The following is a 25,514-nucleotide window of genomic DNA, read 5'->3' on the forward strand; positions in this document are numbered from 1 at the left end:
TGTTGTTGTTGTTGGCTTCACATTCAGTTAAAGAAAGACACACATTTGTTTTTTTTATTTCTTACAAAATCACAGTTTAATAAATAGTCTGTAAAAATGAGTACAAAAGCGGTTTTCTTAACATTTCATATATGAATCACTCGTGACTTTCAGGTCAAATGAGTCTTTAGTTGGATTTTTTTTGTCAGGAATGACATTTCTTTTCTTTCTTTTTTTACAATCTAGTTTTGCTGAATTAAGGCCTCTTGATTTTGGCATCAGAACAATCTGTCAGTCAAATGTTTTGTATCTGAAGTTGAATTAGTGTAGAGTTATGAGCTCCCCTGGTTTCACAGTTCAGTCAGAAAAATAAATAAACACATTTACAAATAAATACCAAAAATGGCTCAACATGCAGATGTGATCCCTTTGTCCTAAGCACATTTCTAATGGACAGTGTTTGACACTGCAGACATAATGCAACAATAACAATGGCACATGAGGCTGCTTCACTGAAGGGGAATCCAACAACTTGACAGTTTATTTTTCCTTCTTCTTGTGAAGAAATACGGGCAAACGTTTCTTTAAAAAATAAAAATCATTTTGGTGGAATTCCCCTTTTTAAGAAGTTTAGCGGTGACGAGGAGTGAAAGACACTCTGACATCTTTACTGCATTACAGAGAAACCTCTGAGGGTGGAGACACACTGGAAGATTTCATGTTTTCAAACTCTTACTTTAGGACAAATGCACTAATTTGCTCTCTTGCCAATCGTTATGACAAAGATTGATACCACTCTTATGTCCGTCTGTTCAATGTGAAGCATGTTACCGCCAGTAGCATAAAGACGGGAAACAGCTGGTCGTGTCTAGAAGGTAAAGCACAAACTGTGAAACTCTGGTGAGATGGTTGAGGTTAAACCTCTAATGGTTGGGGTTAGGGTAGTTCGTCTGGCAGCGAGTCTCGCAAGAGTTTTGGCAAGTTCTTGCGATTTGCCTTCCAGACATGACCAACACAGCTAGCCTCCCTCAAGGCTTATTGAAAGAGGTCTTGAGCTACAGGGGGGTATGACATGCACAGTGTAACTGCGGTCGTGCGTTGCTATTGGCTCAATTTCGGCAAGTGCAGACCAGATTTTACTGCGCCAAAGATATGACGCGTTTATGATGCGTGACATCTCCTCTTTTCACCATCCTTGGCCTCCCTTTATCGAAGCTCACTAATTAAAACACAATCGCAATATTGATTATAGCCTTAAGCTTTAAGGAAGTCACTTCTTCCGGCCAGGAAATAGTTCAGAACATAATTACCTATAACACCGCATTGTTGTTTTTACAATTGTTATTTTAAATGTGTTAAGTATAGTGAGATTTAGAGGTGCTGGTAGGTAGATTTGGGTGCTTTCCAGTACTACCACAGTACCATACTATTCAGTATGCCAGAAAAAGATTTAGTATGTACCAATACATAGTGGGTGCGTTCCAAATCGCATACTTTTTACTTTAAGTACGTACTGCAGCTGCCCTTACAAAGTACGTACGGTTGCATGTAGTATGCATAAAATTGGGACATACTTTGTCATAACATTACGCCTTTGAACTTTTGACCCTCATATCCGTTGCACTCTGTAGTGCAAAACTTGAAGTAAAAAGTATACGATTTGGAACACAGCCTATATTAATGTGTTAATGTTATACACAGGAGTCGCAAAAATATGCAACGTTAGTAGCCTACTTGTACTTGAATGCATCGGCAATCAATAGCTAGTGACGCATCTTCCGCTGTGCAGAGGATTGTGGGTCAGAACAGCCAGAAAAGCATGCTGGCTTGAGACCGGATGCAATAGGACATCCTGGTACTTTTGGCATACTGCATTTGAAATACTATGTATTGGGACACACTAAATCTTCTTCTGGCATACTAAATAGTATGGTAGTATGAGTACTGGAACGCACAGATAGTATGCCAAAAATACCAGGATATTCTACTACATCTGGTCGCATTTTGCAGTATGCAAGCCTGCATGATTTTCTGTCTATTCTGACCCACAATCCTCTGCTCAGCAGAAGATACGTCACTTTGACTCAGCCGCCGAGATAGCAGGGGGTCGAAGTTCAAGGGGCAAAGTTATGGCGATGTAGTAGGTTATGTCCTGATTGTGTGCATACTGCATGCAACAGTACAGACTTTGTAAGGGCAGCTGTAGTACGTACAAAGAGTATATGATTTGGACCGCCCTGGTGCCTTTGGACAGAGCCATGCTAGCAGTTTCCCCCTGTTTCCAGTCTTTATGCTAAGCTAACTAGCTGCTAGTTTTACAGACATGAGAGTGGTATCAAAGTGTATTTCCCAAAATATCAAACTTTATGAATCTTCCCATGTGCGTCCACCCAAACTACCGCAGAGGATTTCAACACTAAATTACTGCATATTATAACTCCTTTTGTTCATTCCAACAAAAAGACAATTTCACATATAAAAAACATGACGATTCAAAGAAATGAGAAGGCCTGTTTGATTCAGCCCCAAATCTCTGGAAGGTTTCTTTCTTTTTCGAGGGGGGACGGGTTACTTTCACATTTCAGAACACCAGATGTTACAGTATTTATAAACATCACATTAATTATCTTTTTCTCTGCAGATTTCCTTAAAAGGTACACTGAATTAACAATAAGGCATATTCTAAACGATTCCAATTCGCAGGTCAAACCTCGACCTCTAACTGTGTCTTCAAAAAGCTAAATTTTGAAGCTCAATTTATATTACAAAAATTAAACATTTTGACCTTCAAGGTAAAAATTCCATCTACAAAAGAATATTTTGCACATGAGGGAGAGTCGTACAACCGATACAGATGACCTCTCGCGTATTTTCACATCTTCACACAGATTGTCACGTTAACGTAAGATGATGCTAAAAATCATATTGCTCCACGACGGCCGCGTGAAAATAAATCTTCGGCTTCAAACCAATAAATTAATAAATAAATGTGATAATGTGAAGCGGATGATTCCTCTAGTTTTTTTTTTGGTCAAAGGCTGTTTGATGATGCAGAGAGGCTGAAAACAACCGCAGTTTTGGTGTTTTTCTTTCTCAAACTGGACATTAGCGTGATCGTTTAATGCCGTTTAGTGACCCTCAAACATGATTTCTGAACTACACGGGCTTCAATGATGAAACAAGCATCTCTCATTCCTGAAAAACAATCTTCTTCCTCCTCCTCCTCCTCCTCCTCCTCACTGCACCACCACTGCTCCTAACAACCCTAACTCATTATTGCTTGCATGTTAATACATAAAATATGAGAAACCATCTCTGAAAACTAGACATATTTCACAGTCAGACTCCAGCATGAATGACAACAACTTAAAAAAACAACAACAAACAAAAGCACGACTCTGCCTAATTTCTTTCCCCCTCGGGTTTCTTTCTTCTTCCTGCTCTAACGAGGACAGACTCCAGTTTGTGGGATGAGACACAACATGGACGTTTGCTGCTGGTGTATTCAGGATGTCACAAATTCTTTGGAGTTTCATTCGATAAGCCGAGATGATGGAGCCTGCGGGATTTTTATATGTACCGTCCCATCAATGTTTTCACACACACTCGCACACTCTTTAGATCCAAATAAACACACACTCATCACACACACACACACACACACACTCGCTGCCTTTCTCAATGCAAAACACAATTGGCACAGATTATCAAAATAAATACCCTGGAAGCTTGGCACTATGCAAAAAGAAACTTCACATTTTTTTTTGAAAGAAATCTTATAAAAAACTATTGAATAATCTCAGTCTACTCCACGTTTTGTTCGTTATCCTCACTATTACTTATATACTATATGCTGATGAAGGTTACACCAGTGTCGTAAACCTCTGAATGACTTGACTACCACTGAAACAATATAGCTCCTATTCAAATAGATTTTTTTTTCCACAAACGTACATCAAAAATGAAGTATCTAACATCTATCGGACTATAGATAGTGCTGTTGTCTGGTATGCATCTCTTTATAGTGCCTCTTCATTTTTTTCTTTCAAACAATCAGTTCCTTTTAAAAGTAATCTCTGAAACCCAGAATTTAGATCTGGGAACAGATGAAGTCAAGTGCACCTTCCTTTGTTTGTTTTATCCCACCTCAGACTGATGTTTTCTGCATCTGTCAGGACCGATGAGCTCACAGGTGTCCCTCCAGGATGCTGGTGACAGCCTGGTCCAGTGAAGGGCCTGACGTGGCCCTGGTCGGGGCTGCAGAGGGGCCCTGCAGGCGCTGCAGCTCCAGGATGCTGTCGATGGCACTCTGTAGATGTTCACTGAGCATGTTGTCCTCTTGGAGGGGAGGAGGCGGCGGGCTGAACCGCTGCTCCGGCAGAGGCGACTCGTCCAACCTGTAGCATTTCAGTTTTGGGGCGCTGACATCTCTGTGAGGCAAATCGAAGCAAACGACCGGTGGCTCTGGCATAGAAAGAGGGTTTGGGGCTTTTATTTTGGAATTCTGTGGGACTTCCTCCGCAGTGGTACAAGGCAGAGCTCCGTTGGAGATCTCCTCGTCGTGCTGGGGTGCCCCGTTGGGCGCCTGAGAGAGGCGTTCGATCACAGCTCCACCGCCGTTGGTCAGCTGCCCCGTGTAGTCCCTCTTGAGTCCCGGGTCGCAGGCCGAGTTGTGGACCACCTTACGGGAGCCGGACTCGTGCTTGATGGTGAGCCTGAGAGCCCCCCGGGAGCTGGAGCGGTACGTCTTCAGTCCCGGGGGCCGGTCGGACAGTCTGGTCCAGGCTGGTGGAGAGGAGGGGCTGCTGGAGGAGCACAGCTGGGAGGAAGAGGAGGAGGAGGACTGGGCACCGTGGGGGGAAGACGCTGATGTAGCCAAGGCCGTCATGAATGACTCTGGAGAGAAGAAACATTATAAACATCACTCATTTTTAATTGTTTTAAAGCCGTCATCATTACTATCCCACAATGTGTAGTAGGGCTACAACTAAAGGATTATTTTCTTGATTAATCGATTAGTCAGCATTCCCACGCATTTTCAGCAGGAAATGCATTTTCTAGTTTTCATTGTGGATTAATCTGCAGATTATTTTCTCAATATACATTGTTTAGACTTTTTTTTTCCAACGTTTTTCAAACTTTTTTTTTGACATTTTTTTCAGACCTTTTTCAGACATTTTTCAGACTTTTATTTTTACGGACATTTTTTCAGACTTTCGTTTTCCATAATTTTTCAAACTTTTTTTTTCAGAGTCTTTTTTTCCAGCATTTTTCAAACTTCTTTTTTCAGACATTTTTCAGACATTTTTTTATTTTTATTTTTTTTTACCTTTTTCAGACGGTGTTTAGACATTTTTTTCCAATATTTTTCCAACTTTTTTTTTCAGACATTTTTCAGATTTTTTTTTTTCCAACATTTTTCAAACTTTTTTTTCAGACATTTTTCCAGACTTTTTTCAAACTTTTTATTTTCAGGCATTTTTCTGACTTTCTTTTTTCCAACATTTTTCAGACTTTTTTTTCCATAATTTTTCAATCTTTTTTCAAACTTTTTGTTTTCAGGCATTTTTCAGACTTTTTTTTAGACATTTTTCAGACTTTTTTTTCCAGCATTTTTCAAACTTTTTTTTAGACATTTTTTAGACATTATTTTCCAACATTTTTCAGAATTTTTTCAGATATTTTTTTTCCAGCATTTTTCAGACTTTTTTTTAGACATTTTTTAGACTTTATTTTCCAACATTTTCCAACCTTTTTTTCCCAGCATTTTTCAAAATTGTTTTTCAGATACTTTTTTCAGACTTTTTTCAGACTTTTCTTATGACATTTTTCAGACTTTTAAAAAAATTTTTTTTTTACCTTTTTCAGACATTGTTTAGACTTTTTTTCCAACATTTTTCCAACTTTTTTTTTTAGACATTTTTTTCAGATATTTTTCATACTTTTTTTCCCCATCATTTTTCAAACTTTTTTTTTCTGACATTTTTTCCAGACTTTTTTCAAACTTCTTTTTTCAGACATTATTTTTTCCACCATTTTTCAGACATTTTTTTTCAGTCTTTTTTTCCAACATTTTTCAGACTTTTTTTCAGATATTTTTCAGACTTTTTTTTCTCCAACATTTTCAGACTTTTTTTTCAGATACTGTTTTTACGGTTCTTTTTTCAGACTTTTTTAAAAAAAAATTTTTACCTTTTTCAGACATTGTTTAGACTTTTTTTCCAACATTTTTCAAACTTTTTTTTCCAGACATTTTTTCCAGACTTTTTTCAAACTTTTTATTTTCAGGCATTTTTCAGACTTTCTTTTTTCCAACATTTTTCAGACTTTTTTTTCCATAATTTTTCAAACTTTTTTCAAACTTTTTGTTTTCAGGCATTTTTCAGACTTTTTTTTCTCCAACATTTTCAGACGTTTTTTTCCCAACATTTTTCCAACCTTTTTTTCAGACTTTTTTTTTACGGTCATTTTTTCAGACTTTTTTTACGGTCATTTTTTTAGACTTTTTTTTTCCAACATTTTTTTTCAGTCTTTTTTTCCAGCATTTTTCAAACTTTTTTTTTCAGATACTTTTTTCAGACTTTTTTCAGACTTCTTTTGGGTACATTTTTCAGATTTTTTTTTTTTTACCTTTTTCAGACATTGTTTAGACTTTATTTTCCAACATTTTTCAAACTATTTTTCAGACGTTGTTTTCAGAGTCTTTTTTTCCAGCATTTTTTTTAGACATTTTTCAGACTTTTTTTCAGACGTTCTTTTTTTTTTTATTTTTTTTTTTTTACTTTTTTCAGACATTGTTTAGACTTTTTTTCCAATATTTTTCAAACTTTTTTTTCCAGACATTTTTTCCAGACTTTTTTCAAACTTGTTATTTTCAGGCATTTTTCTGACTTTCTTTTTTCCAACATTTTTCAGACTTTTTTTTCCATAATTTTTCAAACTTTTTTCAAACTTTTTGTTTTCAGAGTCTTTTTTCTAGTTGTGGGTGTAGCCCTACTCAGATCTAAATCTGTTCAAATCTATTACCCTCTCGACGTCGGGGGCCTGTTGTTTTAGCTTTTTTCTGTCAAATTCTATTATTTTTCCAACAAAACTCTGTTATTTTAATGTGCTATATTAGCGTGACTGTGTAATATCAGTCCAGGGACTACAGATGAACCAGTGTGTATTACTGTGCACCGCAGGTTTTGTTAACTATCACTTGCGATTTGTATAATTATTATTCCTTCAGAAGTGCAACAGCAGCCAAGCGTGACATTTAACAGATTTCAAGAGCTTCCTTCCCCCTTTTCCAACTTTCTTAATTAACATAACAACCCTGCTTTAATTTGCTCGTAACCTCTCACATGTAATTTTCTCGTCATCATGCGGAGTCTCTCTCAGCACGACCCCGCTCCACATTTACACAGCTTAATTACACATTCACACCTGGGAGCTGCTCGCGAGCAAATATGGAGGTTAAGTGCCGCGCTCCGAGGCACAGAGAAATTAATGTGGAAGAAAAAACGGAGGGGAGTGTCACTAATTCACTTTTCCCTTCCATATTTTCTGTCTTAGTCTTGGGATTTGAAACGGCATCTTTCTTGGCATAAAAACATATTTACATACACACACATATAATAAAGTAGGCGGTGATGATGATGATGATGGTGGGTGACACTGACCTGGGTCTCTGCGGACTCTCCGCCTGTCCTCCGCTAAAGCACATCGCTCAGCCTGGAGGAAGAGACGCTCCAGCATCACCATCTCTGCTGACGGACTCTCCTGCTGTAGAAAAACCAGTTCATATCCCATCACATGACTCTGTTTTATATCTTTGGATTTGGTGCATTTAATTTTCTCAGTTACAAATGAATGAGGCCTTATGAAGAAAAGATGCAGAAGTACAGTAGCTCATTTCTTGATCAGTTACTGTCTCAGTAGCTGCAGAGGAGGAAAGCGGAGTGTCTTTTTACCTGGGCTTCTCTAACCAGTAGCTGCCTGTATTTGTTGACCATGTCCTTGGTGCGTTTCAGCAGGAAACCGGACACAGTGTCAAACTCCTGGTCCACTGAGAGCACAGAAACACCATCATAGTCACATCAACTGGTAATGAAATGATTGTGGGATCTGAAGAACTTACACAGCTGGTATTTTCCATCAATCTATTTATGTATAAATTATTGTCCGTCATCAACCAAAGCTTATACTGACCTAAGTTGAAGTCATCCTGAGAGGGCAGGTGACCGGTGCAGGTGTGGTACGGCAGCAGGCGTCTAACGGCGTCCTTCAGGGTGGGAAAGGCCGGGCCGGTGAAGGAGGTCTGAACCGCTGCGTGGTCCGAACAAATCTGCTGCTGGAACCTGAACAACACAACCGACACTCACCTGAGTTAACCTGAGCTGACCTGAGCTGACCTGAGCTGCTACACACCGGTACAGTTACCGTCACTACAGTCACTCTCTATTACTCACTGATATGTGATGTAACAGTTGTTGCCTCCAAGTTCCCATAAAGTACAGTTCACCAATCACACTGTATATGGCAGCTTCTTTATATGTTGTACAGAGATCAACCAGTACTGTACATGAAGGCTACTTGGCCTCAGGCTTTCTGTGTGTCAGTAATGTCCGATGAGAAATACCTCCCGTTGCCAAGTGGTACCTAAGGTCCTCCTGTTTACTGGAGCAGTGACCCACATGTCCATTGCATAGGAACCTTATGGGATGGTAATGATTTTTCAAAGTACTTGCAAACCCTCAAGTGTTGCAAAATGCATGAAAATATGAATTAATGGTGGTTTGGTGGGTATTAATTTTTTGTCTTTGGCAAGTGACCATGGTATAAGCAGGATAATGCCCTTCAAGGTGTCCATTATTAGGATTAATGGTTCTGGCCTCCCCGCCGTCCATTAATTCCTGAAAAGGGACTGTTGGAAAGGCTATTGACTGTTGTAACAGCGCCCTCGCGTGGCAGAATGAGAAGCTGCGCTATTGAGCACGTGGAGTTGCGCACTCAGTAATTAAGAGAGAGAGCGAGAGGCAGAGCAAGAAGCACGTTGAACAGAGAGTGTAAAAAGTGGACTTTACTGCATCTGTGGTGTGATTTGTGTGCGTCTCTGATGAAAAGTGAGTAAACGCCACTATCTCCCACTGCACAGGACTTTGATTGAGACGTTTGGTTTATGTGATTGGGGCTGTTTTACAGATGCTAAACTAATCTGTTCATGTTAATGCCGTTAGCTGCTCTTTTCTGGTATACTGTTAGATGTAAATAATGTTGGCATTCTGTTATATATGTTTAAATGACATGGAAGCCTGTTTGTATTAAGTATTTAATGTCATGTGACGTCCCTGTGGTCTCAATGAAACGTTGTAGAGATGCAGGTGAACCTTCCCTCAAAGGCGTCCATGTTGTAGTTACAAAAATTCAGAGATGCGCAACAAACCATTGCGACAAGTTGCGGAATTTTCTGGTGGGCTCACCTCGCGCCCGGCTTCACTACGGCGACCATAAACCAGGCTTTACTCTCCCCCACAGAAACACTGCTCCTGAACTGCCTGAATCGCCTTGATTGAAGTCCCGCCTTTTCTTCTGTAACCTGGTGATGTCACCAAGTAACACATTTGCGTGATACCTGCCTAGCGGCTAGTTTGGCACGCCCTCAAACAAAGCTAGTTAGAGCGGAGCTGGAACAGAGTCCGAAGAGTTTGGTTCGGTTGACCAATCACACTACAATCATCTACTGTTGGATGTTACTACTTACCAGAAATCAGTTTAGAAAAGTACCACAACATGCAGTAACAGAACGCTGCATCTATCTTCATAAAGTGCAGCAGTAACTCAGTACCATCAGGAATATAGTGGTTCTAATATTGCATTTGGTAATCTTGGTATCGTATTCATTTCAGAAACTTTGATTGGGACAGGAGCAGCTTCATGCAGAGGCGCTGAAGGTACCATGGAAGCCATAAGCCATGTTAACGGGCACGCTGGCTCTCGCCAGCTCTTCAAATGTCTTTGCATCCAAAACCAGGAGGAATGCTCCTTTATCCTGTGAGGGGGTGAGAACCACAGAGAGGATGACGTCCTCGTCCACGGCATTAGGCGACGGCACAAACGCTGGCTCTGACGGGAAGGAACCCTTCTGGTACCAGACCTTGAGCTTCTTGTCCTTCAGGTCCATCTTGAGCAGAGAGTCTCCCACCAGGTGTCTGAAGCCACAGCCGTAGAAGTAACGGTACGGTCGCGTGTTGTATTTCGCGTAGTTGATCTGAGGGAACTCCAGGCCGCCGTACTCATGGAGGTCATCTCCGTGGAGATCCTCGCTTTGGCAGAACACCTTATTTTCGCTGACTTTGACACACGTTGCCGCACTGGAGGGCCGCTTGTTCAGGTTCTGGTTCAGTGGCGTTTCACTGGTCACGTGAAGGGGCAGAACGAAACGCCGAGGGAACACCCTGCACATGGTGTTGTACACCTCATCTAATGCCTCTCCCGACTTGCGTAAGTTCTGGATGAGGTAGTTGTTGATGGCTTGGCCGTCGTCTGAGCAGCACATGTCCAGCATCAAGAATCCATCTTCCTCGAAGGCGTTGATCTGATGGAAGGTGGAGATGGCCTTGGTGTGGTACTTCACTTGGCTGACCTTGCCCGTACGCTTGTCGACGAGATGGAAGACGGTCTCCTTGGTAGGATCCCAGTAGATGCCGTCGCTCAGAGCCTTCCCCCTCAGCTTGCACGTGATTATCTTCAGCAGGTCCATCTTAATTGGCTGCTCAATGAACACCACGTAGTTCTCAGACATGGCAAAGCTGTGGTAGTAGGAGGGATGGGACTTGTCTTCGGGCACAATAGAGCAGAGTACTTGGGCTCCTTGTAGGGTGTCTTTACCATCGGTCTTCTTCTTTTTTTTTTTAAAGTTATTTTTTGGGGTGATTTTTAAGTATTTATTGATAGGACAGTGGATAGAGTGTTGGAAAGGGGGAGAGAGAGAAATGACATGCGGTAAGGACCACAGGCCGGATTCGAACCCGGGTCCACCGCTGCTAGGACTGAGCCTTGGCGATACATGGGCGCTCGCTCTACCGACTGAGCTAACCAGCCGCCCACCATCGGTCTTCTTGGGGGGCACTTTGATGATGTTGTACAGGGCTCCGTGACTTCCATAGGAGTTGCCCATATTGTAGGCGGTACCGTCAGCGTCATAGTGTGGGTGGGCAGTGGCTCCATTTACAGCAATGAACTTGCTCCAGTCTACCTTTTCCAATGTTTCTAAGGTCTCTGGGTTCACTCTATGCATGAAATTAGTCTCCGTGCTGACGTAGTAGTCTCCCTTGTATTTCACGAAGCTCACACTGGCATTGTCCGTGGGCACAATCATCTCAAAGCGAGACAGGAACCGCTGGAAGAAGTTCTTACAGGGGTCGGGCATGGCGAGGGTACCGAATTCGGACATCACGATGCGGTCCTTTTCACTGTTGTTTTTGTAGGCGTCGCTGTGCAGGAAGCGACTCATGTACGTCACCTGACCTTTGGTGATCTTGAACTGGTGCAGCATGGCCATCCCGTCAAACCAGTGGTTGTAATGTGTATTTCCAAACTCGAACTTTCCGGGGCCGTTGCGAAGGAGGTTTCCATTGATCCAAGAGGGAATGGTGCCTTTTACGTCAGTGGAGATTGGCTCGGGGGTCTCTTCTACAGAGCGGACCAGAGGTTCGATTGTCTCCAGTCCCTTCAGCGCCGAGGCGAGACACTCCTTGGCCTTCTCGTTGGCAACAGGCTTGGCATGATTTGGACTCTCGAACTTCACAGGAGGCATGTCAGCGGTCAGAGTGGATGATGTATAGAGAAGCGGTGGGGTATTGTGTTCAAGTGCCTCACCACCAGGGCAATTCACATAGACCTACTTGCATCCATCGATACAGACTCCTTCTTAATGGCCTTTAGAAGGTTCATTGCCAGACGTGGGAAGCCAGCAGAAGTCTACTCTGACCAGGGGACAAACTTCAAAGGTGGAGAAAGGGAGCTGAGAGAGGCATTCTCCAATATGTGTCCAGAATTCCAGCAGCAACTAGCAAAGCAACAGGTCAGTTTTCGCTTCAACCCACCAGCAGCACCACACTTTGGAGGAGTGTGGGAACGAGAAATTCGCTCCATCAAATCTGCTCTGTACACCACCATTGGCTCCGAAACAGTGAGTGACGAAGTACTCAGGACAGTTCTTATCGAAGTTGAAGGCATCCTTAATGCAAAACCCCTAGGGTATGTTTCATCCGACGTGGCTGACATCGACCCTGTGACCCCTAACTACTTGCTCATGGGGCGAGCTGACAGCTCCCTACCCCAGGTAGTTTATCCAGTAGCAGAAATGCTAGGACGGCGAAGATGGAGACATTCACAGATACTAGTGGACAGGTTCTGGTCTGCCTTCGTCAGACACTATTTACCTAGCCTTCAAACTCGAGGAAAGTGGCAGAGACCAATGGAAGACATCAAAGCAGGAGCCGTTGTGCTACTGATGGACCCACAGCTCCCTCGAGCATTATGGCAGATTGGACGAGTGACCAAAACCTGCCCTAGCTCGGATGGCCACATCAGGACGGCAGAAGTTCGAATACAGGAGAAAACCTACACCCGACCAATAGTTCGTCTGATTGTTCTCCCAGAGATCCAGGACGAGGATAAGGAGATCCCTCTTCCTAAGTAGTCAGCCTTTCCATGAAGCCAATTTGCACTGCGAATTGGGGGGCGGCTATGTTGGAAAGGCTATTGACTGTTGTAACAGCGCCCTCGCGTGGCAGAATGAGAAGCTACGCTATTGAACACGTGGAGTTGCGCACTCAGTAATTAAGAGAGAGAGCGAGAGGCAGAGCAAGAAGCACATTGAACAGAGAGTGTAAAAAGTGGACTTTACTGCATCTGTGGTGTGATTTGTGTGCGTCTCTGATGAAAAGTGAGTAAACGCCACTATCTCCCACTGAACAGGACTTTGATTGAGACGTTTGGTTTATGTGATTGGGGCTGTTTTACAGATGCTAAACTAATCTGTTTATGTTAATGCCGTTAGCTGCTCTTTTCTGGTATACTGTTAGATGTAAATAATGTTGGCATTCTGTTATATATGTTTAAATGACATGGAAGCCTGTTTGTACTGCAACTTAAAGCAGCAGTAAGTATAATTTCTTCCTTTATATATCTACCTGATTTAATGTAGTAATAATGATAAGCCATTGAAGTTGAATATAACAATTATAATATGGCATTTTCTTATGTTCTTGTTATAGACCACACACATTCAAGATCACACCTTGTTCAAATGGAAACCTGTAAGCCTGTGTGAGAAATACTGTGCTGTTATGTGAAAGACTATTCAGTAAAAGGAGGAATCAACCCTATAAGAGCGTCCTGAGTGTTCTTACCGACACACCAAGGCTACATCCCTACCTGCAACCAACACCTATACAGTCCTCCATGAATACCTATTCAATAGGGACACCTCGTCGGGCATTATCCCTTACTTATTACACAGCTGTGTTGAATACTCGAGTCTGATTGGTCAATCACGGCATTCTGCGGTCTATAATTTCTTTATAGCAGACCGTTGTTATGGGCGCAGTTCTGATGTCGGACTCTGGTGGACCGTTTTTGTGTCAAATTAATGATTTCTTAAGTAAGTAGCCGTGTAATAAGCGGGATAATGTACAGCTAGTGGATCATTGTTGTGAAATAAACCCCTTCAGGGTGATGAGAGACCCCAGCATCGCCCTGTCGGGGAATCTTTCACAACAATGACCGGCTCGCTGTACATTATCTCTTACTTAATGGACACCCTGCAGCCAATCAGGATCAAGCATTCACCCAGACCATGGTATAAATTGAGATAATTTGATGAAACATAATTTTATTTAGGAAAATGCACCATGTGAGCACAACATAAACTAAAAAAATAATAAAGGTGAACAAATTTCCAAGTAATTAAATTACCAAAAAGCAAGTGACACAGTGAACCTGCAGCTTTTCGTAGTAGGTGGTTAAATAAAATAGATAAAGTAGTGGCCACAGCAGCAGTAGTTGGTGTAGTAGTAGTAGAAACAGTAAAAGAAGTCCTCGAGGACTCGGATTAAAAGCCATTACTGAAGGATCAGACTTAATCCAAGACTGTGAAACCAGCCAACTGTTAATAAATTAATAAACTAACTGACAGGAAAGCTTCTTTGCAGTTCATCATCATATCCAGAAGTACGACGAGTACGATGCTGAATGAGCCATCGAGTTGTTGAAGAGTCATTAAGGGAGGAAACGCTGGTCCCTCTGTGTGTTTTTAGTGAAAGAGAAGGTCAGCTCTGAGCTCCGATTCATAAGCTTTTACTGCTCAATGTGAAACGTTGAAGTGAAGCATAAAAGTTAAAATCCTTCACTTTCACTCCCACTCTCAAAAAAAAAAAATCTTTTGACTTACAAATGCTCTTAAATGTAGTGGTTTAAAGTAGCCTGTAAGGATGTGGTTCGCAGGTCGTCACACACTTTCTGAGACGTGTTTTCAAATGATTGTGTTGCATTTTCAGCTTTATGTTTCTATTACAGCCAAATTTCGACTCTTTCAAGAGCATGACATCTGTTTTCTATTACATGGTTTAGTTACAGATTGTCTTACCTGTGCCTGCGCATTGCTGGTGTGAGCGTCTCCTCTCTCTGCTGCTCCAGACAACTGGCCAGCTGGAAGCCACAAAACATTTAGGATCAGATCAGAGGAGACAGCAGCGGTGCGTTTACAAGTACGTTCATAATACGTTTGCTGTATTTCACATAATGATCATTTCAAAGCTCTGTTTCAAGACTGGAGCCATAGTACACATATTGAGTATGTAGTGCATAGTATGTGGTGTACAGTATTTCTTAAATTAACTGGACTTAAAGTGAAAGGAGCTTTTGTCTCACCAGGGTGCCGGTCTGCTGGCTCGTCTGGACGGGGACACACTCTCTGGGGTCGGGGGGTCCGTGAACCTGGACCCCCGGGGCTGCAGGAGAGGGTGGATGGACATCGAGAGTAAACACTTTACTCTCCACGACCAAGGCAGCTGTTGGCTCTGGAACAGAGGACACAATGATGATGATGATTATTATTATTATGATTGTTTTGCAGATCATAATAATAATAACAATGATTGTTGTGATGGTGAAGGTGTCATATTTGAATTGTAAACTCACTGTTTTGTGTGTGCTGTTGGACAGCGGAGTCGTCTCCTCCTTTGGAGAGACTAGCAGATGCAGCCGTGGGATCAGGCTGCTGCTGAGGCACCGAGACACGCAGAGGGGGGGGACTGCTATGGACCGAGACGTTGACCACTGAGGACTGAGGCTGGGAGACAGATGACTGGACCTGGAGCTGGACCTGGACCTGGGGAGCTGAGGCCTGGACCTGGACCTGGGGAGCTGAGGCCTGGACCTGGACCTGGGGAGCTGAGACCTGGACCTGGACCTGGGGAGCTGAGACCTGGACCTGGAGCTGAGGAGCTGAGACCTGGACCTGGACCTGGGGCGGAGGAGGCTGGGAGACAGACGACTGGTTCTGGGCAAATAAGGCCTGCGAGACCTGGAGCTGATGAGGGACCTGGTACTGGACTTGGGGCTCGATGCGAGGCTGGGGGGCTGAACTCTCAGGTCCAGGCAGAGGGATCTGAGGGGAGAAACTTGGTCTCTGGGTGTCCTGAATGGGGGAGGGGGAGCAGATGAGCAGCGTGTCCTCTGGGTCTGAGTGAAGCGGAGAAGCCTCGACGCGCTGGTCGGACATTACGGCGCGGGGGTCCTGACCGGAGGCCGTGTGGGTCTGAGGTTGAGTCTCTCTCTCATTGGCTGCCGGGGAGGCGAGCGGCTCCATCGGCACCACCGGCAGCGCTCCGACCAGCAGGTCAGACGTGATCGGAGAACTAAGTGCTTGCTGTGGTAGAAATGATGAACAACTGCAGTTAGATAGAAATCTTATAGATCTGTTTATCAGCTGATCAGTCAATGGTGCACATTTCAATTCAAATCAAAGCATGTTTGTACTGTTACTGCACTGAAACTACATGTCTAGTTTGATTTTATTTATTTTAATTAATTATTTTCCTTTTTATTGTATTTCAAAGTGGCGTTCTAGTACCATCTGTATATAAAATTAAGACAAAGTCACCCATACAAAAAAAATTAAATAATGTTCACTGCAGTTAACTGTGTTTCACTGTCATGCATCATATTAGAGACAATCTTTCACACATAAATGTAAAAGTAATAATTGACAAACATTCGCTCGTGTGGAGTTTAACGTTGGTTAACTTTCAGTTTGAATATCGCCTCGGTGTCAATCCTTAAGATTTCAGTCCTGGTTGATTTAGAATTTCTATTTGAGTGAAAACAATGTAATTGTGCTCAGAGTTCAGCAGTCTGGAGTCTTTTTGTTGATACGTGAGCACAGAAAAAGAACAGTAAAACTCTGGTTGCGTCCGAAATTCCAGACTAACATGCTGTTTAGCAGCTAAAACAGTATGTGAGATTTTTTATTATCTCCGAAACCTTGTAATTGTAAGTATACGATTCCACTTTGATGAAAGACTTTTGAGGCTCTCAGGAAGTGACGACGTAAATTACTGCTGAGTGCATCCGACAAGACGCCTCTCAGATCAGCAGAAATGTGACGTTGTGTGTTGAGGCTCTGACCTGTTGCAGATGTTGCATAAAGGCCTCGTTCTGGCTCATCGACTGGGTCACCTCCTCCACTACTTGGCTCATGTCTGCTGGGGGCATCAGAAGTTTAGGGATCTCCACAGCTGGATCGGGGGCCAGGGGTGGTTCGGGGGGAGGCTGCAGGACCGTGACTACAGGAGGAGAGGAGGACTGCAGCGCTGCAGAGGTGGCCTGCACCGAGACATGCTGGAGGACGTGTCCATAGGACTGCAGGAAGAAGACAAATAGACATCAGAGTGGAAGAGTTAAAGCTGAATTTAATGGCAAAATACCTGATTTAACCTTACCTGACTCACGCTTCAACTTTTAACATCTTGAGAGTTGTAAGCAGCACTGTTTTTTCTTATGTAATTCAGTAAGTTTTAGCTATCAAACTACAAATCCAGTATGTTCTACATGCTACTGACCATTTGCAAATGCATGTTATAGAGTTTTAGAGTTTTGGCAGACATCATTTGAGTATAAAAATCACTTATTTGACCCCTGAAATGTGTGTAATCATCATAGTGAACATCATGTCTGCATGATTGTTTTTGCTCAATGTTACATCATCATTGCGTGGTAATGCAGTTTAGGTGCAGACAGATTTTAAAGGTGCAAAACAAGACACTTTAAAGGTACAGTGTGTAGGATTTAGCAGCATCTAGTGTTGTAGTTCCAGATTGCAACCAACTGAGTACCCCTCTGCTCACTCCTCCCTTTCCAAGACTGCGATAACGTGAGCCGCCGAGTACAAAACGGTGGTAACGCCGTTCACCTCGCTCAGAGGCCATCCTTACCATAATAACATTACTTTAGGAGCAACGGAAGTCAGATGGCGACTGGCAGTATCACGGTTTTGCACTCTGCGGCTCATGTTACCACAGTTTCACAAGCGTGTCGGAGAACAACGGTGGCCTTCAGGTAACGTAAAAAGGTGAAAGTCTCTCTAGAGCCAGTGTTTGGTTTGTCCGTTCTGGGCTACTGTAGAACATGGTGGACTCTGTGAAGAGGACCGGCTCCCTATGTAGATATGAAGGACTCATTCTAAGCTAACGAAAACACAACGATTCTTAGTTTCAGGTGATTATACACTAATGAAAACATTGTTATGAATATTATCTTCCATTTTTGCTAATAGACCCCCCGACATGTGACACACTGTTCCTTTAAAAGGGAACTCCAGCATTTTAGTATTGTACTTCCATAAAGTTGCAAGTGGCAGATTAAAAAGAGAACAGTCAAAATTGAAGCTGCAAAGGCAGATTTATCCTGACAGCCTTGAAGGGGTCAAGCTTTAAAAACGCTGGATCCTACATTTCCCATAATGCAACTCAAAAATGTCTTTCCCTTAAACCCTTTCTCTACATTCCCAGTTTGTAACACAGACTTTCTGTCGAGGGTTTATCCTCAATCCCAAACAGCTCTGATGACGTTATTTATTTATTTTCAGATTTTGGATCGCTCCCTCTAGAGCAGGGGAGCCCAAACTTTTCCCCCTGGGCTAACGGTGGACCACGGGCCAAAAGCAACACCTGTTGTATTCTATCGTATCGCTAAGATGCAAAATGGTACTAGGATCCCAAGTTCCCATAATTCAAATGCCTTTTGTCCGTGTGCCACTGTCTCTGCCGCCGCGCAATAATTTATTATTAGGGATCCCACATTTAAAGAGCATTTTACCTCACAAAAGATAAATCAGTGATTTATATTAGAATTTTTTTAATTATTATTTTTATAAAACCTCTGAAAGGCCAAATAAAACCTTTTTGGGCCAACTTTGGCCCGCGGGCCCCACTTTGGGCAACCCTGCTCTAGAATCACAGATGACACGATACAACTGTTTTCACAACTCCATGTGATGAGTACACTGATCTCCATCTTCATGTACCTTTTAATACAATAATGTAATACTGACACAAATGAATGCAGATTTCATGTTCACTGTGATAGATCATCCAAGAAAATGTTATGAGTCTAACTGATTTTCATACTGCACGGAAACCAGTGTACGCCTGCAACATTAACCACCATGCACCATGTTAAGATTTAGATTTGCTCACTTGTGGCAGCTGGTGGAAGGTCTCCTCTGAGCTGGTCCTCTCCTCCTGAATGGCTCTTTCTGGCAGCAGCACCACGGAGGCCTGCTGGAGGCTCAGCTGTCCCTCCGTCACCCCCGTCTGAGGAGCCGCGGCCTGGGCAGCGAACGGCAGCCCCTGAACCACCGAGGGGCCGTTGACGATCGAGATGGAAGTGAGATCTGAGGGAAGCACCCCTGAACTGTTGATCAAGGTAATGTGGTTTCCAAGAGCGGGACTGTGGACCAGGGTGGCTCGCTGCCCCGGCCCTCCTGGAGCGTAGGTTCCAGCCAGCTGTGCTGGCATCTGGAAGACAGTAGGGGGCGCTGACTGTAGCTGCAAAGGTCCTGAAAGCACAGTGGCCTGGCGGAGCGCTAGCTGCCCTGAAGGGGTGGTGAAGACGGGGCTGAAGTTCAGCTGTCTCTGGGGCACGGTTAGGATCTGAGAGCCTTCGACCAGCTGCCCAGTGGAGGGATTCACGCTGTGGAGCGACGGGCCGTGGTGACTGGAGGTCAGCAGAGGGCGAGCTGCACTGGCGGACTGGGAGATGGTAACAGGGGTCTGGCCTGGAAGAAGGAACTGGTTTTGGCCTTGAAAGAGTCCCTGAGGCTGGAGCACGAAGGAGCCGCCCTGGTTGACCAGCTGCAGGCTGACCGGTTTGGAGAGCTGCTGGGTGGGCTGCGACGCTGGAGCTGAGGGTTTCTGGCCCGGAGGTTGGGAGAGTAAGATATTTGGTGAGCCGTTCCCAGGGACAAATGTGAGACCTTGGGTGTGTTTTTGCCCAGAAGGCTTGGGGCTAATTTGAACCAGTCTGGGCTGAATGCTGATGGGCAGCTTGGGTTGGATGGGAAGAGGGGCACGCTGCAGGACGATGCCCGACGCTGCTGCTGCTCTCAGGGCCGGGGTGATGAGAGGACGACTGGTCATACTGGGAATAGCCTTGTGGATGATCATACTGGATGCCTGGGCAGGACTCAGAGAGAAGGAGGTCTCTGGAGAAGCAGCAGGGAACACGTTCCCAGGCAGGAGCCCCATCAGCTGAGGAGGGGCAGCAGGTTTTAGAGAGGGGCAGCCCGGCCCGACAGCCAGGAGGGAGGGCTGGGGAGGCTCCACCGCTGCCTGGGTGTCTCTGGGCAACGCCTGAGTGATGGGCAAGGTCACAGACTTGTGTATGAACGGTACGGTGGGTGGGGAGAGGAGAGGGGCCGGTGAGTACAACGACAGGCTGTCCCCGGGTTGGGCCAGACCTGCCTCCAGAGCCATGGTCTGCTCTGTGATCTCGGCCTCCTGCAGGCTCTGCTGGAGGATATCACACGCCACCTCGGCCTCCTCCGCTTCCTCCACTCCTCCCTTTTTCGCCTCGAATCCAGCCTCCACGGGCGTCCCACCCTGCACCACCTGTGGGTCTTCTCCGCCCTCCGGCGATGACAGGAGGGCCTCCTCCAGGAAGGACAGATCCACACACCCAGGTGGAGGCGTGTCTGGGGAATCCCTGCCGTCTCCCAGCAGAGAGACGGGGCTCTGGAGGAGGACACAGTGGGAGGTAGAAAGAGAGGACAGGATGGAGGAGAGGGAGTGAAAAGGAGGGGAGAATTGTGTGGTTAGCAGGAGTTAACAGGAAGCATTATCAGGCACAGAAGGAGAGAAAAAACTCTCCAGGGGAAAATGCGGGTTGTTGTGTCGCTGCTGGCTGTGGATCCAGACACTCACCGGGGCATCTGTGAAGAGGGAGGGCTCCCCAGAGGAGGAGCTAATGAGCAGGTCTTCAGTCTGCAGCTGGTGGGAAGAAATCAGTCCATTTTTAGGATGGGATCACAAAGTCGTGGCGAGAAATGAACGCAGCGTTACATTAGGACTCTCTCTCTCTCACACTGTCAGCCCTCCTACACACATCTCACACGACCGCGTGCCAAGAAATATTCCCACCTCGAATTCATCATTTGCACTATTGATTTTTTTATTTGAGTCTCTCTCTATTTAAGACTCTTTTGTTACCTCATTGGTCCCATGAAGGAAGTCGTTCAGGGCTTGGGGGTCACTGCGAAGACCAAGAGAAATCACAGAATCAGTTCACCAAGGACTTTACTCATGATAACAAAACACCAAATCTTATGTAACAGGACAATGTTTAGTTTATTCTGTTGGATCCAAGTAAGAGTCAGACAGACTCACCACAAAACATCAAGTAGACAAGTCCCATCTTCATCCTCCATGTCAACTAAGAGGAAGAAGACAAGTGCAATCATGTTTACATTATTGAGATTTAGGAGGGAAAACCAATACTTTACACACATTTTAACTGTTTTTATGGCTGCAGTGACGGAGTGTTTTCATTATCCATTAAATGATTTATTATAGATGGCGATTTCAATTCTTATCGAAGGCCCAGAGCGACCGAAACGTTAGTAAGATCAATAAATGGCGATGCTGAGCAGTAGCAGTGTATGTGCGGGATCGTCTTTTCTCGACACTCAATTTTTTAAAACTTCCACCTGCTTTCTGAATTTCAGATCGTCCTCGTGGTTTACTAACAGCCTTCCTCCACAGTAAACATCAGACCTGCTCTCAGCAGATCTCTCAGGTCACAAGGAACCAGACAGTATTTTTAGACTTAGACTTACACCGATACAGGGTTAATGTAAAAGGAACTTAAAGACTTTTTTATTTGGTTTAGCATTCTCCTAAAGCAATCTTCTTGTGCCTTATCAATGCATGTGTATAGATGTTTGTACAATATGTAGTTATTTGCCTTGCTGATTTATTGTTCTATTATCCTATAAACTGATTTTGAATGAACTTTTTCAATTATTCAGCTGTCTGATCTATAAAAAGTTGTGGAAAATGCCGTCACAAGTTCCCCGAGCCAGAGGAGCTATTTTTAAATTGCTTTTTGTGTCCGAACAAAAGTCCAAAATCTAAAGAAATTCAACTCACTAAGGCTGCATCAAATATGGGGGTCCCAAACCAGAGGATGGGAATCACTGGATAGGACAGTTTAAAGATAAAATTATTAAGCATTTAATCTAGGGCTGTCAAAGTTAACGCGATAATAACGCATTAACGCAAATTCATTTTAACGCCACTAATTTCTTTAATGCAACTTGTGATTTTTAGGTTGTATGAAACTAGAAAACCTCAGGAATCCATTGGTACCAACCATGTTACACTAGCTTGTCGTGAAGGAGGTTAAATGAAGCTCTAAAACTTTCGCTAAATTTTGGCGAGGAAAAACTGTGATGGCCATTTTCAAAGGGGTCCCTTGACCTCTGACCTCCAGATATGTGAATGAAAATGGGTTCTATGGGTACCCACGAGTCTCCCCTTTACCGACATGCCCACTTTATGATAATCACATGCAGTTTGGGGCAAGTCATAGTCAAGTCAGCACACTGACACTGACAGCTGTTGTTGCCTGTTGGGCTGCAGTTTGCCATGTTATGATTTGAGCATATTGTTTTATGCTAAATGCAGTACCTGTGAGGGATTCTGGACAATATTTGTCATTGTTTTGTGTTGTTAATTGACTTCCAATAATAAATATATACATACATTTGCATAAAGAAAGCATATTTTGCCCACTACCATGTTGATAAGAGTATTAAATACTTGATAAATCTCCCTTTAAGGTACATTTTGAACAGATAAAACAGATTAATTTGTGATTAATCGTGATAAACAGCCCTAACTGGGCTTCCACCCACTTCCTACTGTCTCTCCTCATGTGTCTCATTCATGTGTCCACCTCCACAGGAGGAGACCAGACCACAACATGGACCTACTTCATATGTGAGAGGCCCCATACAGAGCGGGCGAGCTGAGTTCTGGTGGTGGCCTCATGGGAAGTGGTGGCCGGGCTTCGGTGTCTGGAGGCGGGGGCGTGATGCCAGGCCGAGGCGGCGGGACGGAGACGGAGACGGAGATGGAGACGGGTCCTCCCTCTGCTGCTGGGACATCTTGTCTTCACGGTGGAGAGGCTGGAGGTGAGGAGGAGGAAGAGGAGAAAGGAGGAGGAGGAGAGAGGAGGAAGAGGAGGAAGGAGGAGGGAGGAGGACAGAGGAGGAGGAGCGAGGAGGAGGAGGAGGAGAGAGGAGGAAGAGGAGGAGAAGAGAGGAGGAAGAGGAGAGAGGAGGAGGAGGAGGAGAGAGGAGGAAGAGGAGGAGGAGAGAGGAGGAGGAGGAGGAGGAGGAGAGAGGAGGATGAGGAGGAGGAGAGAGGAGGAGGAGGAGGAGAGAAGAGGAGGAGGAAGAGGAGGAGGAGGAGGAGGAGGGAGGCAGAGGAGGAGGAGGAAGAGAGAGAGGAGAGAAGAGGAGGAGGAGGAGGAGGAGGAGGAGGAGGAGGAGGAGGAGGAGGAAGGAGGAGGAGGAGGGAGGAGGACAGAGGAGGAGGAGCGAGGAGCGAGGAGCAAGGAGGAGGAGGAGAGAGGAGGAGGAGGAGGAGAGAGGAGGAGGAGCGAGGAGCGAGGAGCAAGGAGGAGGAGGAGAGAGGAGGAGGAGGAGGAGAGAGGAGGAAGAGGAGGAGGAGAGAGGAGGAAGAGGAGAGAGGAGGAGGAGGAGAGAAGAGGAAGAGGAGGAGGAGAGAGGAGGAGGAGGAGGAGAGAGGAGGACGAGGAGGAGGAGAGAGGAGGAGGAGGAGGAGAGAAGAGGAGGGGGAAGAGGAGGAGGAGGAGGAGGAGGGAGGCAGAGGAGGAGGAGGAAGAAGAGAGAGGAGAGAAGAGGAGGAGGAGGAGGAGGAGGAAGGAGGAGAAGGAGGAGGAGAGAGGAGGAGGAGTAGGAGGAGGAGGAGGAAGAGGAGGAGGAGGAGGAGGAAGGAGGAGGAGGAGGAAGAAGAGAGAGGAGGAGAGAGGAGGAGGAGGAAGGAGGAGAGAGGAGAAGGAGGAGGAGGAGGGAGGAGGCACAAACACAGCACCACATGCTGTCAGGTCACTTGAGGTTACCAGCAGCCAAAACATCACATTCTCACTCAGCAGTGAGACATAAGATCAATACATGATTCATCATCAGCTGCTGTGATCAGACATCTTTTACCATCATATTGTATTGATTATGCATGAAGCTGATGAGGAGGAAAATGGTGAGCTATTGTTGTGTGGCTATATCACAGACATGAGATCTGTAAATAGATGGCTCCTCCTGTGCGTCTTGACTTGTCCTCCTCATGGCTGGAAATAAAAAACACACACACACACACAAGCAATGTGGGAGAAAAAGCTTCTACCATTTACTCACTGGCTGGCTGGCTGGCGCTCAGTTTCCAGGGGAGGTCCCTTAAATAAACAAGACAAACCTCCTTCTCTCTCTCTGCGATGCAGCTGACATATTTCTTGTTTACAACGCGACAAACCGCATTAACAGCCTCGAGGTACCGCATCGCCCAATAAGATCCTGCAGCCAAACGAGCCTCATCTAAAGCTGCAGCGGCAGAGAGCACGCTGTTCTCCGGCAACAACAGCATCCACGAGCCGCTGATGGGCTGATGGCGTTTGTAGGTTACATAAGGTGAAATGTGTGTTGATGTGAGATGAATGATGCAGGATGTTTTTGGTGATGGTTTCCTCTCTCTCTCTCTCCTCCTCCTCCTCCCTGAGTGGGACCAAAGGCAGCTGCTGTAAATCATAACGCGCTAACAAAAGATGCCTTGTGTTAAACATCATCTCCACACTGCTCAGCCTCCAGCGACTCCCTCATCTTTGTGCCATTAGGAGTAAATTCAGCAATTCAGGAAAAACACAACCAAAGAGGAGAAAGGAAGAAAAAAAACTCACCCCTTCTTTGTGGTTTATTGTCCTGTCAAGCAGGCCTCTGCGCCATCGATTCTCACTCAGTGGTCCTTTCAGATGCTAAAAGGAGGAGAGGGGGTGGTGGTGGTGATGGGAGGAGGAGGGGGTAGGGTAGGGAGGGATGGAGGAGGAGGAGGAGGAGGAGGGGTACCGGGGTGGGTGTGAGAAACAGACTGGAGAGAGAGAGAACGATCACAACACAAAAGGTGGAGAGAAACTGAGAGAGGAGGCGAGGATGAGCTGGAAAGAAGAGGAGAGGATGGAGAGGAGAGGAGAGGAGAGGAGAGGAGAGGAGAGGAGAGGAGAGGAGAGGAGATGAGGATGAGGATGAGGAGTGGAGAGGAGAGGAGAGAATGAGGATGAGGATGAGGAAAGGATGATGAGAGGAGAGGAGAGGAGAGGAGAGGAGAGGAGAGGAGAGGAGAGGAGAGGATGGAGCGGAGAGGAGAGGAGATGAGGATGAGGAGTGGAGTGGAGAGGAGAGGAGAGGAGAGGAGAGAATGAGGATGAGGATGAGGAAAGGATGATGAGAGGAGAGGAGAGGAGAGGAGAGGAGAGGAGAGGAGAGGAGAGGAGAGGAGAGGATGGAGCGGAGAGGAGAGGAGATGAGGATGAGGAGAGGAGAGGAGAGGAGAGGAGAGGAGAGGAGATGAGGATGAGGATGAGGAGTGGAGAGGAGAGAATGAGGATGAGGATGAGGAAAGGATGATGAGAGGAGAGGAGAGGAGAGGAGAGGAGTGGAGAAAAGAGGAGAGGAGTTGATGAGGAGAGGAGAGGAGAGGAGTGGATGGAGAGGAGAGGAGAGGAGGAGAGGAGGTGAGGATGGAGAGGAGAGGAGAGGAGAGGAGAGGAGAGGATGGAGAGGAGGAGAGGAGGAGAGGAGGTGAGGATGGAGAGGAGAGGAGAGGAGAGGAGAGGAGAGGAGAGGAGAGGAGAGGAGAGGAGGTCTGGCCTCCTCCTGCGCTGCGTCAGGCGGATCTCTCACACCTCAACAACGT

The 25,514-nt window shown here is 45.1% G+C and overlaps 2 protein-coding genes across 2 annotated transcripts; both read right to left on the reverse strand.

Moving 5' to 3' along the window:
* Nucleotides 1-224: 224 nt before the first annotated feature.
* Nucleotides 225-24,758, reverse strand: LOC141752066 (BRD4-interacting chromatin-remodeling complex-associated protein). Its single transcript, XM_074609869.1, has 15 exons — nucleotides 24,502-24,758; nucleotides 22,520-22,714; nucleotides 20,913-20,958; nucleotides 20,736-20,778; nucleotides 20,451-20,516; nucleotides 18,726-20,261; nucleotides 16,657-16,890; nucleotides 15,461-15,898; nucleotides 15,169-15,340; nucleotides 14,899-15,047; nucleotides 14,615-14,676; nucleotides 8,173-8,321; nucleotides 7,935-8,029; nucleotides 7,644-7,746; nucleotides 225-4,875 (listed from the first exon to the last, which is right to left on the reverse strand). Exons 3-15 carry the CDS (start codon nucleotides 20,951-20,953, stop codon nucleotides 4,166-4,168), a joined length of 3,798 nt encoding a protein of 1,265 aa, XP_074465970.1. The 5' UTR covers nucleotides 20,954-20,958; nucleotides 22,520-22,714; nucleotides 24,502-24,758; the 3' UTR covers nucleotides 225-4,165.
* LOC141752064 (carotenoid-cleaving dioxygenase, mitochondrial-like) lies at nucleotides 8,435-12,400 on the reverse strand. The gene has a single exon (XM_074609867.1). The coding sequence runs from the start codon at nucleotides 11,777-11,779 to the stop codon at nucleotides 9,896-9,898; it is 1,884 nt and encodes a 627-aa protein (XP_074465968.1). The 5' UTR covers nucleotides 11,780-12,400; the 3' UTR covers nucleotides 8,435-9,895.
* Nucleotides 24,759-25,514: the final 756 nt, after the last annotated feature.

Source organism: Sebastes fasciatus, chromosome 15 (genome assembly GCF_043250625.1).
Source record: "Sebastes fasciatus isolate fSebFas1 chromosome 15, fSebFas1.pri, whole genome shotgun sequence".
NCBI classification, from domain to species: Eukaryota; Metazoa; Chordata; class Actinopteri; order Perciformes; family Sebastidae; genus Sebastes; species Sebastes fasciatus.

What these genes read in the sequence shown, in the direction of transcription:
- LOC141752066 (XM_074609869.1), bottom strand. Translation starts at nt 20,953, where the DNA reads ATGGAGGATGAAGATGGGACTTGTCTACTTGATGTTTTGTG. An exon ending in TCCTTCATGGGACCAATGAG is followed by an intron (nt 20,517 to 20,735) that starts GTAACAAAAGAG and finishes TCTTCCCACCAG; the next exon opens with CTGCAGACTGAAGACCTGCT. An exon ending in TTATGCAACATCTGCAACAG is followed by an intron (nt 15,899 to 16,656) that starts GTCAGAGCCTCA and finishes TTTCTACCACAG; the next exon opens with CAAGCACTTAGTTCTCCGAT.
- LOC141752064 (XM_074609867.1), bottom strand. Translation starts at nt 11,779, where the DNA reads ATGCCTCCTGTGAAGTTCGAGAGTCCAAATCATGCCAAGCCTGTTGCC.